At 43.8% G+C, this 16,173-nt stretch overlaps 2 protein-coding genes across 5 annotated transcripts in view; one reads left to right on the forward strand and one right to left on the reverse strand.

Moving 5' to 3' along the window:
• LOC147445744 (protein FATTY ACID EXPORT 3, chloroplastic-like) overlaps window positions 1-3,692 on the forward strand; it is a 38,404-nt gene extending 34,712 nt beyond the window's left edge. For both annotated transcript variants that reach the window (XM_086525170.1, XM_086525169.1), the window contains 4 exons: window positions 1,698-1,865; window positions 2,915-2,961; window positions 3,046-3,086; window positions 3,217-3,692. In XM_086525170.1, coding sequence (XP_086381296.1) covers window positions 1,698-1,865; window positions 2,915-2,961; window positions 3,046-3,086; window positions 3,217-3,304 — 344 coding nt within the window. In that variant the 3' untranslated portion in view covers window positions 3,305-3,692. The remainder of the gene's footprint in view (window positions 1-1,697; window positions 1,866-2,914; window positions 2,962-3,045; window positions 3,087-3,216) is intronic.
• Window positions 3,693-5,428: 1,736 nt separating this feature from the next.
• The window catches only part of LOC147445745 (FKBP-like peptidyl-prolyl cis-trans isomerase family protein), a 52,742-nt gene continuing 41,997 nt past the window's right edge, over window positions 5,429-16,173 (reverse strand). Inside the window, exons 5-11 of one of the 3 annotated variants that reach the window (XM_086525171.1) lie at window positions 15,697-15,754; window positions 15,526-15,600; window positions 15,339-15,428; window positions 6,145-6,222; window positions 6,017-6,057; window positions 5,855-5,939; window positions 5,429-5,727 (exon numbers count right to left, since the gene is read on the reverse strand). In XM_086525171.1, the coding sequence (XP_086381297.1) occupies window positions 5,912-5,939; window positions 6,017-6,057; window positions 6,145-6,222; window positions 15,339-15,428; window positions 15,526-15,600; window positions 15,697-15,754 (370 nt within the window). In that variant the 3' untranslated portion in view covers window positions 5,429-5,727; window positions 5,855-5,911. Of the gene's footprint in view, window positions 5,769-5,854; window positions 5,940-6,016; window positions 6,058-6,144; window positions 6,223-15,338; window positions 15,429-15,525; window positions 15,601-15,696; window positions 15,755-16,173 lie in introns of all 3 variants that reach the window. The other 2 variants (XM_086525172.1, XM_086525173.1) reach the window with 2 other exon arrangements.

The following is a 16,173-nucleotide window of genomic DNA, read 5'->3' on the forward strand; positions in this document are numbered from 1 at the left end:
AGGGATTTTTGGGGCTCTGATTTTGGGCATCCCTTGTACTTATAAATAAGCAGGCAGGGCCTCACTCCTCACATAACTACGCCGGGCCGCATCAATTTTGTGAACTGTTTTAAGGTGAATCTCTGCTGTGTCGCGGTAGAATCTTGACTTGGGGTGTCCAAGTTTGTTACATCAAGAGTTCCGATCTGGACGAAAGGAGAAGCCGACTCCTTGATCAAAAGAGCCGAAAGGAGAAGCCAACTCCTTAACAAAAAGAGCAAAACTGATTGTCCCTCGGAAATTTTTGAGCCAACTCCAGTTGTTTTGCAGATATGCTGTGATCGCGGACGATTACTTTCTTTCAAGAAGGGGGGATGTCACAAACTGCTGACGTGTCAGGCCACCGAAGAATGGAGCCAACTTGCACATCCCGGCCGAGGGGCCTAAACCCTACAAGCAGCAAAAGAAGTTGAAGTTCTCACCAACTTACAGATCCTCGCCGAGTGGGTCTATTTTTAAAGAAGTTCCCGCCAACTTATGGGACCCCGTTCGATGGGGCCCAAGTGACCTAAAGAGAATAAATAAAGCAGGACCCACACACACAAAAGGACTTGCGTATTCAGCTGATGACATGGCAGTAGGCTGTACGGACGGTGGACGTCCGGATTTTGCGTTGACATGCTAATGTGGCAGATTGTACGGATTTCCGCGTTTTGCGTTGACAGGTGCTGACGTGGCACTGTACGGATTTCCGTGATTTACGGTGGCTGATTTTCAGCACCAGCTTTTGGGCGAGTTGCTTTTGAGTTTCAAGCTTTTCATGTAAACTGCTTTTCAAGGCCAAGGGCCTTCAAAATTTAAATAAGTGCAGAGGGCTCAGTCTCCGGGACACTTCAGTGAGAAGGTGCAGAGCACGAGTACCGGTATTGTAGTGAGTTCAAGTAATATAAAGAAATACCGAATGGGGCGCCAAGGTTTGGGGCCAATACTCTCTAGGGTGGAATTCCGCCACTCCATGTCGCATGTGCTCTCTTTCTTTCAGTTTCAGTTGTTATTGGAGTGCTAAAAGTCTGTTCATTGTGTTCTTTTCTGTTGGCACGTGGTACCTGTCTTGTGACACTGTCTCCTTAGCGTGCAACACTTAGTCTGGATTTGTCAATACAATGAGACATTCTTGTCCTAGTGCTCTTGTACGCCACCTTGTAATGAACCAAAAATGTTCATAACTGAGTCTCCTGCTCATTGAACCTTCGGAACAAATGCTTAGCAATGCTCCAAGTCATGCATCCTGTCGCCATCAGAAACGTCCGTTCTGGATGGAAGGATATCTTTCGTAGATGCTCTCGTCATCCGACACATCGTAAGTATCAATTCAAGGTGGTGTAGCAGATTTTCCTTATAACATTGCTCCAGTCATTTATCTGAAATTACGCTCTAGGAGTATTTGTTCTAGGATGGCTTCGAAGGTTATTCCGTCTGCGTTGCTCTATGTCACGAGTGAGGCATCCGAATTATTACCTTCTAGTGGATCCACCGTCAATAGTACAAATGTGCGCACATGTTTAAAAAACATTAGATTTTCAGCAGACTAGGACTGTACAGAAAGAGCCAATTCAACATCAGGGTGTTAATTTTTTGTAGCCATCTTGAAGTTTATCAATGGTAATGATTTGTCTCTGAAATGGTCTTCTTAATTAATGCTTATTTTCTTTGTCCAGGTGGAATACTTGTGATAGGAGGCTTCCTTTGGTTTATTATATCTGGAAGCACTGCTCCTATTCGTTTTGGAGTTATACTCGGTGGCATTCTTTTGGCTTTGAGTGTTACAAGTTTGAGTGCATGGAAAGAAGGAAAGCCAACGACCACTTATATTATAGGACAAGCAGGTGATAGTTTGCTACCTCCCGGAGACTTTCTTTTCCAAAAAACATATTTGTGCGGATATGTTCACACATTAGGGGGGTGCATTGAAGTGTCCATGTAATGGCGTGTGGTTGTCGTGTGGGAGTCTTTAATCATTTGCATGCTCTGTAAAGGTGTTTGTACTTGGATCCAAGTACACAATCTCTTTCAAAATGATACCCATACGGATAGATGGGTATTTTCAATGTCAGTAATCAAGCACTTGTTATGGTTTTTTTCATCAAGAAAGCTTAACACTAGGTTGGTGACTTCAGTCAAATGTCCTAATGACAAGATGAAAAAAATTATACATTATTCTCATTATGCATGCATGTGCCTTCTTATCCATACATGCATGGTTCCTATCAAAATGATAAAAGTAGATTAAATTATGAACAAATTATTGTTGAGACTTCAAAATGTGAGGTGCGCATTTTCAAAGAGAGCCATTGTTACGGGTTGTGCATCAAGGAAGCTCAACACTTGGTTAGTGACTTAGACACAAATCTTCTATGTCAAGAATCTAGAAACCAATTATTCTCACTAAGCCTAGTGTTTTTTAAAACGTTCGATCAAGCTTAATGCTGATCAATACTAGCTTCTAATGGGGGTTGTTGGAGTGTACAACTCTTGTTAGCAACTATAATAAGCACTCAAAGTAAAAGCGGTACAACTTCTTTTATGAAAATTGTACCTCAAATCTGATCATATACAAGGCCTTCATCACTAGTATGTTGGGTTCAGCCAAAGAATTTAAATGATTAGAGAGTGACTGGCTCTCAAAAGTGGATTGAAATTGGAGATATTACACTGATTTAGAGGCCATTTTTCTCATTCTTCACCCTCCAAAAACCAATCGAGCAAAATTTGCACTTTGTTTACCAATTTAATGTTTATTGTGACGTTATGTAATCAGTTATTATCATCTCGCTCTCGACTATTAATGAAGTCAGCTGATACGTTCTATATTAGTAAAAAAACAATCGAGAAAAATATGGGTTTGTTGATCGATGTATGTTTCTTGCTGTGACAGTTATTTCAGCAATCCTTGCATTGAGACAGAGTCGAAGGTTGTTTGAGGTAATGGTCTATCTGCTTCCTAAATATTATGCATGCAAATCAGGTGGAGATGTTAATTAAAAGCTTTTTTCTGTGATCTGGCAGGCTAGGGCCTTTTTCCCAGCTGCATTTTTCACTCTAATCAGGTTTGTTTTTACTTCTTTTATATATTTTCAGAAGGGGGACCATTATATTTAGGATGTATATAATGGTGTATTGTAAAATGGAAATATTTGACTATCTCGGTGTTTGGACTGAGTTGCTGTTTTATTGCAGTATTGGAATGGTAGGATTCTACAGCTATGTTCTCATAGCAGGAGGAAATCCGCCACCGAAGAAGATGAAAGAGGCACCTGCAGTCTAATGTGCTACATTAAAGAATAAGAGAACTCCTTAGAGGTCCAGAAATACGCAGTGAATTGCAGAGTGAGCAATCCTATAACAAAGATAAGTCAACATGTGGAGCAAGAAAGGCCCTTATCAATGCAATTATATTTGCGTAGTGATAATTGATGTGCTATATATGCAAATGGCACATACCTTTGCCATTGTTAAAGCCCAAGCTTTTGAACGTGCCCAGTCGGTTGAGCTCAGGGTGTTCTGTAAGGCAGCATGGTAGCAATTGTAGCCTAGCGAGAATTGAGAGTTTCTTAACTTTGTGGAGAGTGTCACCTTGTCAGGTTTTTGTGCTAGTAGACAATAATAATTATTACTCCCCCACCTAAATTTTGGTTTCCTTGGTTTGGGGCTCCTATTATGCGTTGTTAGTGATAGAATGCCTTGCCTCGTTCCTGCTCACGCTCTTCTATCTTCATTTATTTCTTAGCTCATCCACCCAGTGTTCATGTTCATAAAGTTTTGAGATGTGTTTCAAAGACAGGTGTCTTTGCATTCTTTTTCCGTTTAAAGTGGTAGGATGAAAATGGGGTCATCAGTTTTGTACATATGATGGACGCTCAAATTATCTGTTTTGTTGGGTATTTTGCCACTTGCTGCATCTGGCTTCTTATGTTAACAATGATTAGCTGTGTGCAACTCACATTCTTAAACATGTAAGTTTGAGCATATGCGCGTGCAAGAGCTCAATGGAAGGATTTTACCAGAGAAATTATAACTTTTTTGCTATTTCTTAAGAGTGCAAATCTCATGATAAATTCCCTTCCCCCCCTTTTACAAGCATAAGGCTAAAAGTTGGATACAGCGTAGAACTTGAATGGGGTCAAACTCTAAAGCCTTTCCTTGTGCTTTTCATTTCTATCTTGGCAACTAGAGAACAAATTCGTAGTAGAGGAATCTTCAAACACATTCATTAACAAAATTTCTGACCATATTAAATGAGTTGTAGAAATTAATCTTGTCGAATAGTTGATATAGATATTCAAGCAATGGTCTACAAGTTTGTGCCAAATCTGCGTAGTGAAATGGTGTCATATGATACTGTTTAGAATGCTTCCCAGAATTCATAAGAGCTTTGACCACCTCCGGCCCTTTTTGCCAATACTGTTCGCAATGCAATTATTGCTTGATTTTGGATTGTCTATACTTTTGATGCTGAAATAAAAATGATAGCTGCAACTACACAATTATTTCAGTCATGACAATTTGCATGATCGGGGAGGGCACTTTGCAAGGGACCTTTGTAAAGTCCAAACTCCAGCCTCTACAATGGCTACGAGTAGGTAAGGTTTTGAGCTTAATAAGTTCTCACTATAGTAATAAATTTCTTTTCAAGATTCCAACTTCAAGGTTCACACATTTGGTGTGTTATTAAGTCCTACAAAAGGATATCTCAAGCCTAGCCGTGTAGCTTAAACCAGGTCAAGAGATTGTCAAAGTAGAATAAGCTACCCACAATCTGGTGGCAATCTCGAGCATATCACCCATATCAACTCATGCCTTCAAATCCTCAAATCTTCTTCTACGTGGTTGTACAATGGAGAAGTGAATTCAGCAAGTCAGAAAAGTAGGTAGGAGACCCGCAATACAAGGTAGAGGTCAAAGGAGATCAACTACTTTCATAACTCTTTGCATTACCGAGTTCAAAACTACACACCACAAACTAAAAGGGATAAGATGGATCATGCCAATTTGCTTCAGATACATTTGCCTACTAGAATAGTTCAAAGTTGACAAGAAGCTTGAAAGCCCACTATGGTTCACACAATTAAAAATACCCAAGAAAGAGTGGCTGTAGCAATCTTGCATCCAGGCACTAACTTGGCAAAGTTGATATGCGCTCATTATCCCATGACCTGAAAGATCAATATTATTCACGAATGCTAGGAGAAAATACAAAGGGAGAAAAAGATGTGAACTTTGCGATTGGATAGTGTGAAGCAAAGTTAATATGACTCTAAAATCAAAACAAGGTGATGGCCCACATTGGCATTCTAAAACAAAGAAAGCTTGAGAAAAAGGGAAGTCACATGAGAGACCCATTTACAAATTTTAAAGTTACGCGAGGCCTTAAATGGACGATTATCAGAGATGGCCCTTCAAACACATTCTTAATGTGAAAGACATTGGACACATTGGATTGTAGTAATCAGTTTACAATAGGCCCCAGTAAGCAACACATTACATGTCCAAAAATTTATATAACAAATACATGGTTTTGGTGCTTTACTCCTTTTTTTTCCGTGTATTGCAATAATTGTGGTGCTGACTTTAAGAATCTCTGCTGCTTCATCAATCAGCTGAAATTCAAGGAGCCAGTGTGGAGTACAAAAATACATAGTTCAGTCCAGGTGCTCCACACGACTGTAGAGCAGGGCGTACAGCAGTTTTCTGCTGAGAAAGGGCAACCATCACAATACTCTTGAGCATTCCTATGTATAATCAAAATTTAAATGCTTGATGCAACAGATCAATGGATCAAGAAGGCACATCAGAGTTGTTTTAGACGCAGTTTTACCTCAGCATGTGAAGGACATCACATTGCATTAGCATGAATGATTACATAAGAACCTTGTCAGCCTTCCACTAGTTTCACTGGTGACCTGTAAAGATGAATTTTTTGATAGTTAACCATATGTATACTGACCAAGATGCGAAGCCAATTTGAAGTGTCTTTTACCCGAATGGCGATTGTTTGATGCTGAGAAGTTCTAAGTTCATCTGCATTGAGCAGATAATTTAAGCTATCAAAAAACTTGGGAAACCTTGGCAGCACAGTACATCAAGAAGCAAAATCATTAAGCATACCTCTAGCGTTGCATTGGGTGGGATTTCTTGAATTCCTTTGTTTCCATACGCAAGTTCAGGAGGGACTATAAGCAATCTCTGATACAGTATCAAGAAACCAAGTATTCTTTTGATCAGACTCTCTGAGGAAAAAGCAACTAATAGTTGGATCTTCTTGAGCCAAGTAATTTTGCATGTGCTAGGTGAGAGAGACAAAAATGAAATGAAATGTTAATATAACATCTTCTAAAGGCCAAAATGACACGTGTGTGTGTGTGTGTGTGAGAGAGAGAGAGAGAGAGAGAGAGAGAGAGAGAAGAAGAAGAAGAAGAAGAGAGTTTTAACGTCGTAGGAAACTATCCCGAGAGAGAGAGAGAAAGAAAGAAAGAAAGAAAGATTTTTAACGTCTATGTCAGGCCGAAATCGGCCTACGAGACAAATCAAATGTACATGGTGTGTATGTCATCCGTCTATCGGAAAGACAAATGAAACAAAACTGATACAAAACTGAACTGAATGTAGGTAGTGGAGTATCTGAGGAGGGATGGAGCTCTATCTCTAGGGGTATATGCATGTCTATATGCTCAAGGTAGTACAATCATGAGAATGCATCAAGCTATCTAGCTCCATCCTGTACTAATGGGGGGATGTAAGATGTGGTACATGGGCGGGTCTGGTGCCAAGGCTACCCGGATGAAAGCTGTCGGGTCGGCCCTCATCTGAGCCACTCGCTCCTCAGTGGCACGGTGCTCCCGGGCTCGGATCTCCTCGATCTGTCGGTGGTGGGAGCTCGCGCCTCTGTAGCCTGTGACTCGTGGTCGTCGTCTAGCTCGGCTCACCTCCGCCTGTGGGAGTGTCACTCCCCTCTGAGTGTCTAGTGAGGGAGGGGCGGCAATCCTCTGAAAGAAGTCTGTGAGCTGCGACTGTCTCCCCTCTGTCTGTGTAGCTGTGTGGCTGTAGTAGTGTGTCCCGATGGCTCTGTATCTCTAGTAAGAAACGTCCGAGCTGTCTCTGATCTCGAGAGTCCATGATCTCTCGGAGAGTGGGCTGTCCTCTGAATAAGGCCTCATACCTGCCTCTGATCTCAGTGTATGCTCTGCATCTACATACAAAGTGCTCCTCACTCTCCACCTCCTCTGTGCAGGCTCTGCAGACTCGCTCCTCCCTGGGAACACCAGTATGTCTCCCGATCTCAATCTCTAACCTGTGTGCAGCCACTCTCAGCTGACCAATCGCCACCCGTGAGCTATGTGGCATATATGTGTCCATGTAGCGTGGTCTCTGTATGAACCCCCCAGACAATATGGTGAGAAACTGGTCTCTGTAATCTGACATCCTCGTCCCCAAGCCAGGTGACTCCCAAACTCTCCTAGTGTATAGAGAGAGAGAGAGAGAGAGAGAGAGAGAGAGAGAGAGAGAGAGAGAGAGCTGAAATGAAATGAAATGTTATTTTAAACGTTTTCAAAAGGCCAAAATGACCTATGAGACCAAACTGATACAATCTTGGTGGATCTAATCCAATCTCGGGGTACAAAAGTAAAAATGAAGTAAGGTGAAAGACTAAAATCATCATCATCACCAATGCCCGAAGATGCCCGGCATCAGGCATTGTCCGAGAAAGTATTGCATCGGTCACTGAAGAGCTTCGTCAAAGTCCGCCCCTGTAAATAGTCGTACTGGGCGTCTCCCATGTCGTGTTAGAATAGTCCTGATCCTCTGATGGAGCCTCCATCGATGTGGCCGCCCTCGTAGACATGAGCTCTCCCGAGCTCAATGGCTCTGTCAACTAATATACCTCCAGTATAAGAGGGATCTGAAGTCTGCTGTGACGCATGCTCATCTGGCTGCTGAGTCCCTGCTCTAAAGAAGTCAGTGATCTCCCTTTGTGAATGTCTCCTACTGTCTGATCTCCTCAAGAGACTCTTCGTATCTGTGCAACTCTAGCAAAAACAACAGAAGGCATCTCTCATTTTGATATCTCATACTCTAGCCAACGGTCCAAAGCTCTCTCTAAATAGACAATGAAAGTGGCCTCGTATCTCATAGTATACCGAACAATGACAAATGTGATGTAACTCTTATCTCTGGCTCTATATGACACAACTGGCATATCCTGGCCTCTGTTGAAACTCTCCTAAATATGCAGGTCTCAATCCCTAGCAATGCGATGATGTGCGCATCTGTCCAATAGCTACTGTGAAGGTTGCTCACCTGACTGCAGAGTCCCTGCTCTAAACAAGTCAGTGATCTCCCTTTGTGAATGTCTCCCATTGCCTGATCTCCTCAAAAGACTCTCCTTGTGTCTGTGCAGCTCTAGCAAAAACGACCCGAGGCATCTCTGATCTTGATATCATATGACTCTAGCCAACACGGTCCAAAGCCCTCTCTGAATAGACAATGAAAGCGACCTCGTATCTCGTAGTATAGGACAATGACAAATGTGATGTAACTCTGTCTTTGGCTCTATATGACTCAACTGGCAAATCCTGGCCTTTGGTGGTACTTTCCTAAATCTGCAAGTCTCAATCTCTAATTGATGCGATGATGTGCGCGTCTGAGCAATAGCACATCGTATCCTATGGGATGAATGAGTGTCCATATAGGCCGGCCTGATCACATATCCATCCTCTCTTAGTTGGAGAAGATGCTCTCTATATAAATCCATCTTCATACCCAACTCCTATGTCTGTTGTATCCATGTGCTCCTGGTATCTAGCTGAATCAGATCCTGACGTATGAGCTAGTTATCTCTGTCCATGTGAGAGATAGGGAGGGTGCATCCAAGGAGTATTGGAACGGAGGCAATCTATCCATGCCGAAACCATGATGTCATTTGGCCATACTAGCATGCTGTATCCCCTGTAGCGCTAGCTGTCAAGGATGCACTAGCTGTCAAGGATGACTCAAGGGCTAGCCGAGCATATCTGTCTCTGCGGAGTTCCCATAAACTATGCATGAAGGATACTCATCTAGTAAGTGCCTTGACCACGAGAGGGGGGGCAGCTAGCTCGCCTTGAATAATCTCATGTGACACTGAGGCCTTAGCCCGAATCATCCGAGAGATCATAGAGACTAAAGGCCTCTCCATACATCTCCATCCATCAATGCTACCAAATCTGAACCCCGTGAAGCATAGCAGAAGCCACTAGAGTATCAACAAGCCAGAGCTTTGTTCGAGGTTCCTAAAACTGAACCTGCGAACACATCCTCTCCAATCCTCCCAAGGCTGCATAAGCTCTTGTCAATCTAGTCTCTGCTGCTCTCCCCAATGAAAACACCGGTCCACTTGAGACTACCCCAAGATAGGTGTATGTATCTGTATACTCCACCGTCTCCTGGCCATATGTAAATGTGGGTGCTGACCTCCTGAACCACTAGAGAGAGAGAGTATACCTAGATGAATCCAGGATAAGCCCAGATTCACCCTTGAAGGAAAGTGCAAGGTATAGCCCCATGGTAGTCACCCACAAGACAATATAACCATCAGCTCCATCATGCATAGTATTGACTAAATACCACGACATCCCCACTAACGACATCCCCAAGAGAGAGAGAGAGAGAGAGAGAGAGAGAGAGAGAGAGAGAGAGAGAGAAATGAAATGAAATGATATATTAACGTCTTCAAAAGGCCAAAATGACCTATGAGACCATCACATACAAAGTGGTGAATCTAATACAATGTCTGAAGTACAAGTACAAAAAGTACTGAATGTAAAATGTGAAAATGAAAAATGAAGTGTGAAATGTGAAATGTAGAATAGGCCCTCAATGACACTCTGGGTGTCGTGCTAGAATGCCTCTGATCCTCTGCTGGAGTCTCCGTCGATGGAGTGTTCTCCTGTGTCTCGGTCATGGTCGTCTCGATCTCCCGAGCTCAGTCGCCCTGTCAATGAGGGTGCCTCTGGTATGAATGTGGGTACAACTTTGTGCTGGTGGTTGGTCTCCTGGCTCCCTCGATCCAAAGAAATCTGTGATCTGTCTCTGTGACTGTCGTACTCCATGTCTCCTCAGCAGACTATCTCTATGTCAATGTAGCTCAAGTAGATATAAGCCAAGGCATCTCTGATCCTGATACCTCATGACTCTATCTAGGGGTCCAAAACCCTCCCTGAATAAGCAATGGAAGCGCCCTCGTATCTCATAATACACATTGCAGTGGCATATGTAGTGTAGCTCTGTGTCTGGCTCTCTATCGCACAGTTGGTATATCCTATACTCTGGTGGTATCCCTTTGAATCTACCCGTCTCAATCTCCAGCTGGTGTGAGGATGTGCGAATCTGACCAATAGCACATCGCAGACCATGAGACAAATGAGTGTCCATGTAGCTCGGACGAATCACAAACCCATCTCCCGAAAGTTAGAGAAGATGCTCTTTATAGAAAGCCATCTTCGTACCCAACTCTTGCATCGGCTCTACCCATGTCCTCCTGGTGTCCAACTGTATAAGATCCCGACAAATGAGTCTAGTGATCTCCGTCCGTGTGACTGGCAGTGAGGGTGCATCCAGGGAATACTGAAAAGGAGGCAGTCTATCCATGCTGAAACCATGCCTCTGAAACCATGAGGTCATCTACGCATACCAACATGATGCGTCTCCCTGCATCGCTAACTATCTAGAGGACTCAAGAGCCAATCTAGTATATCTGCCTCTATGTGTATCCCATAGACTGTGCATAAAGGACACTAATCTGGTAAGAGCCTCAATCTCTATAGGAGGGGCAGCTACCTCCGCTCAAATAATCGCATGTGGTACGGAGGCCTTGGCTCTAATCATCCGGGATATCATAAATACCAAGGGTCTCTCCATGCTCCTCCAACTGTCATGATTCACAGATGGTCCCCAAACCTGGACCCCATAAAGCATAGCTGAAGCAACCAAAGTATCAAAGAGCCATAGCTTTGTTCGTGGTTCTTGAAACTGAACCTGCGAACACATCCTCTCTGGCCCTCCCAATGCCGCATAGGCTCTGGAAAGTCTAGTCTCTGTTGCTCTCCTCAGAGTAAACCTCGGTCCTGTGAATACCACCCCCAGATATGTATATGCATCTGTGTACTCCACAGTTTCCTGACCATATACGAGTGTAGGTGCCGATCTCTTGACCCACTGTGGTGTGGTGTTAAACACCATAACCTTGGTTTTACCAAGGTTCACAGACAATCCACTATCCTCTGCAAAGCTGAGCAATGCATCCAACTGTCTCTGCATGCCCTCTGGTGACTCTGATATCAACACAATATCATCAAAATATAATAACAAAGGGATCCATGTCCCTGCTAGCTGAGCACCTCTGTCCCCCTCTCTGTCAATGTAGTCAGAAACCTCATCTACATACACACCAAATAGTGTAGGGGACAAAGGACACCCCTGTTTCACTCCTATAGTGGAATGAACAATGTCAGAAATCCCCTCAAGAGTGTGTACATGGCCAGTCACTGAGCCGTATAAAGCCATGATCCCCCCTATGATCTCTGTGGGTACTCCCAACTTCAGTAGCCTGCACATCAATCTAGCCCTCGGCACTGTGTCAAATGCTTTGCGGAAGTCCACACAGCAACAATACATCCGTCTCCCATGTGCCCGACCCTCCTCAATAATGGCTCTGAGTGTAAGAATATGGTCCAAGTGGAGAAACCCCTCCTGAATCCAGCCTGTCCTGCTGCTCGTATGCCCTCATTTTTTGCCCATTTACTCAGTTGTTGTTCAAGAATGGATGCATACAACCGTGCCAATGTGTGCCCTATCATAATAGTACAGAAGTTCCCTGGCACTGTGGGTCTCCTGCCTTGAAGAGAGGTACAATAGTAGATAATCTCCAAGACTCGAGTAGTCCCTCACACATAACACGGTTAAACAACCGCGCAAGAACCTCTGACAGTAAATCTCTAGCATTTATCAAGTGCTCTGCCACCAAACCATCATGATCATATGCTCTCCTAGTCCTCATCCTGTCAATGGAGTTCTTCACCATCTCAGTGGTAAAGAAGGTACTAGTGGCTGGACATGGCTCTAGAGGGTCTGGTAATGGTGGTTGCCCAGGTATTGTATATAATGATGCTGCATACTGACCCCAAATCTCGGGAGAAGTAATCACTGGAGGAGGTGAGTGCTCATGGAAGAGACGCCAGGCCTCACCTGAATCTCGACTCAAAAAGAGCTGATACAAATCACGTTCCATCTGGGCTAAAAAGGCCCGCTTCTTCCGTCGCACTAAATGCCGAAGGGCAATCCGAGACTGTCTATATGTAATGACTCCAAGTATAAGCTCGCTCTGAATCTGAACTCTCATCTCTCTACACTCCTCATCATACCAACTATTCTGAGGCATGTTCCCAAAACGTCTTCTCTGATCTGGTTGAGTGTGTGGGTATGCCTCTACTGCTGCCCCATGCAAGATCTCCATCAATAGAGTGGCGATCTCCTCCACGGTATATACAAGCTCGGCTGCCCACATCCGACTGTAAATCTCCTCCACATAAACTGAGTCCGTCTCTGGTGTAAAAGTATACCGTGTGTGTGCAATCCTCCGTGGTGTCTGAGAGGCACTGTACTGGAAAGAGACTGAAAAAGTCAAGAGAGCATGGTCCACTGCTACTCCAACAGGTCTAGGTCCCACACTGAGATCCTGAATACTAGAGATGAAGCTCGGTGAAGTCATGACATTGTCCACAGTCCTGGCCCCGTGTCTGTGTGGAAAGTATGTGAATCCCCCAGACGAAGAAAAAATCTCTAGACCATTAAGTATGGCCAAACCATGCGTAGTCGTCATCTCCATGAGATATCTCCCATACTCTGTGTGCTCTCTATCCTATGAGTGTCTGTCAAGCCCCATCTCCGATATATCCATCTCTCTAAGCATCTCCTCCGAGGTATCATAAAATACCGTTTAGGAGTTGGCCGTCCTGGCATTAAAGTCTCCCAAAAGAATGATATCTCCATCTCTAGAGAACTCCCATATGTCGTCATCAAGTATAGAGAAAGGGGACTACCCTCTAGGTGAGGTATAGACTGATGTGCTAGGGGAAAGTAACATATAGTAATGTATAAGAATCTGCCCGTCTCAGCTCTCAGTCTCATCTACATGTATCTCGCCTGGTTATCTCTCCGGACAATCTGTAATAGCGGCTGCAACTCCTCCCCGAATAAGACTGCTACCCCTCCTGAACCTCGACTCCCATGCTCGGATCTAGTGTCTGGCCGACAAGCCGTCTCCCATGAATAACGAGTCACACGTGGCATCAACTGTCCAGATTTCTGATGTGTCTCTGAGTAAAAGACAATGTCTCTATCTCTGAAGCTATCCTCAAAGGCACCCACATCCAGCCTATATGATCCATTACAATTCCATGCCGCCATCCGAAGTGTGGCCCCATATGTCTCGCACCGTCATGCTGTGCGTCTTTCCAAAACCACTACTTTCCCTCCTCTATAAAAGGCAATTTTTCCCTTCTCCCTTGCTGCCTTGATCTCTGGTATCAACTCTTGCATATGTGCTATTTGTGCTAAAGTAAGGTCATCCCCCATAAATATCCCAGTTTTCTGAAGTGCTGGTCTCTTCTTCAGGAATTCCTTCCTTGTTTCCAAAGTCGGGAAACGCAAAATAAGTGCTCTCTCTTTGACGTTTCCCTTCTCATCCACTCCCTTCTTTCCTACTCTCCAAGCACCTGTGTGCATAGGTTCCGGGATGCCTATGCGCTGCAAGAGTTCTTTCACTTCTTCTTCTACATTTTCGGTATCTTTGATACCTGTAATACGCACATGGAGGACTCTATTCCTCCTCTTCTGTTCCTCCTCAATGGTCATATTGATGATGGTAGAAGTCTGTGCAGCTTCTGGAATCCGGGCCTTCCCTTTCTTTGCACCCTCAATCCATTTTTCTGCTTCGTCAACCTTCTCCTGTGTTTTAAAAAGGCGCTCCGCCCATGAGGAAGCCGCTTTCGAGTTTTGTTCTTCCCTTTCGCGCAGAGTTTTCACCGGCTCCTTAATTTCTTCGAGCTCCTTTAACATCAAGGGCTGATTTCCCCCCTCCATTTTGGGCATAATTTTGCAAGCTGCAAGTTCCCCTTTAAGCTCTTCAATCACTGCATCCTTTTCCTTCATGTACTTTTCCACATTGGTTTTCCAAGATTCAAAGCTTGCAATTGCCTCATCCAACTTTTTCTGCATAATACATTCCATTACATTCACTTCTGCCCGCATTAGAGCCTGCATCTCCCCTTTCACAGATAGATACATCTCATCATGCTTACCAAGCATCGCTTTATCCAATTCTTTCCTCGTATCTGCATACATAGAATTCTTATAACTCTCTGCGTTTGCGTACATCTCTTTCCTGATGTCATCTCTCATAAAGCTGAGCTCCGATTTAATCATCACTTGAACCCTCTCCATCATTAAATCATCCTGGACTCTGACGGTTTTCCCTGCCCGTAGAGAGCTTGGCGAGAGTACACTATCTCTGTTCCTCCGTTTGAATGTCGCTTTCATTTTTTGTGGGGTGATGAAGCTACCTGTATCACCATCCTCGGCTGGTTGGTCCATCCGAGAGAGAAGAACAGAGCGAGCAACGTATGAGAGAGAGAGAGAGAGAGAGAGAGAGAGAGAGAGAGAGAGAGAGAGAGAGAAAAGAAGAAGAAGAAGAAGAGAGTTTTAACGTCGTAGGAAACTATCCCAAGAGACCTTAAAGATCTAGCCAAAGAGGAGTTTAACTCAAGACCTGTTATTCAAGAGGGAAATGGAATAACCAATCTACCACACTTGGGTGATAGAAAGATTATAACATTTTCCTCTTTTTATTAGCACACACACACACCCAAGAAGAAGAGAGTTTTAACGTCGTAGGAAACTATCCGCAGAGAGAGAGAGAGAGAGAGAGAGAGAGAGAGAGAGAGAGAGAGAGAGAGAGAGAGAGAGAGAGAGAGAGAACGGAGGTTATGTGGAGCCTGCAAAAAACAATATCCATGTGTGTAACCAGCCTCAAGTGCAGAGGAAACATGCTCGCATGCAAATGTTGCAGAGAGAGAGAGAGAGAGAGAGAGAGAGAGAGAGAGAGAGAGAGAGAGAGAGAGAACGGAGGTTATGTGGAGCCCACAAAAAATAATATCCATGTGTGTAATCAGCCTCAAGTGCAGAGGAACCATGCTTGCATACAAATGTTGTAGAGAGCAGTATCAGCTTGTTTTACAAATTCCTTTTTTTGGGGGGGAAGCGTTTACCTGACCGCCTACACGCATTCCTTGTACCCCATAATCCAAGCCTTTAAGCACAATTCCTTGCTCAGATGCACCAACATCAAACCCATAAGGCTGCACAAACAGATGCACTTTAAAGAGACAAGCTCACATATCACAAAATAAAGACATTCTTTTTTTCGAAGTACAAAAATGATCATTCCCTACTCACAGTGCCACCAGTCACTCCCAATCCCTGCCTGCTGGTCATGAATGTCACACCCCTCCACTTTACGACATAATGAACCTACAACAAAGGTATATTGCTCTACAGTTTCCTCTAGAAGTGCATCAAAGTTCCAAAAGCAGCATGGATGCAATCAGCATAATTTCATTGTCTTACTGCCACACGAGAACCCTTAGACGCAATGGCACCTCCTCCAACTTTCAGATCATAATACCTATAACAAAAACAACAAGATTAAGTCAGCTCTTGGCATTGCACATCTATGGCTGGATCTAGAGAAAGTTTATGCAAGCTAAATGAAGACACTGTGTGTAACTGATCTTCTAGAAGAATCAATGTTATCTACTTGAAGCTGACCTTAAATCAGCGCATACTACACAGTAAGCTCATAGTCCAAGACAGGCCCTAAATAGGATCAAGTATTAAGGGTGGTTGATATCACATAATAACCAGCCCAAAGAACTCATCTCGGCCAACCCCTGAACCGCACGTGTGCACAAAAGAGTCTCTAATGACATGACCTTTCCAGCTTCAGAATGTTATTGGAAATGGCCCTATGTTGCCAAGGATGGCTTAAGGCTCTCTCTCTCCCAGAACTTGATGCAGAGTGGCAGTGCAGTGTTGATGCCGATT

The sequence above is a fragment of the Adiantum capillus-veneris genome, chromosome 12, assembly GCF_014529385.1.
Source record: "Adiantum capillus-veneris isolate H3 chromosome 12, ASM1452938v2, whole genome shotgun sequence".
NCBI lineage: Eukaryota > Viridiplantae > Streptophyta > Polypodiopsida > Polypodiales > Pteridaceae > Adiantum > Adiantum capillus-veneris.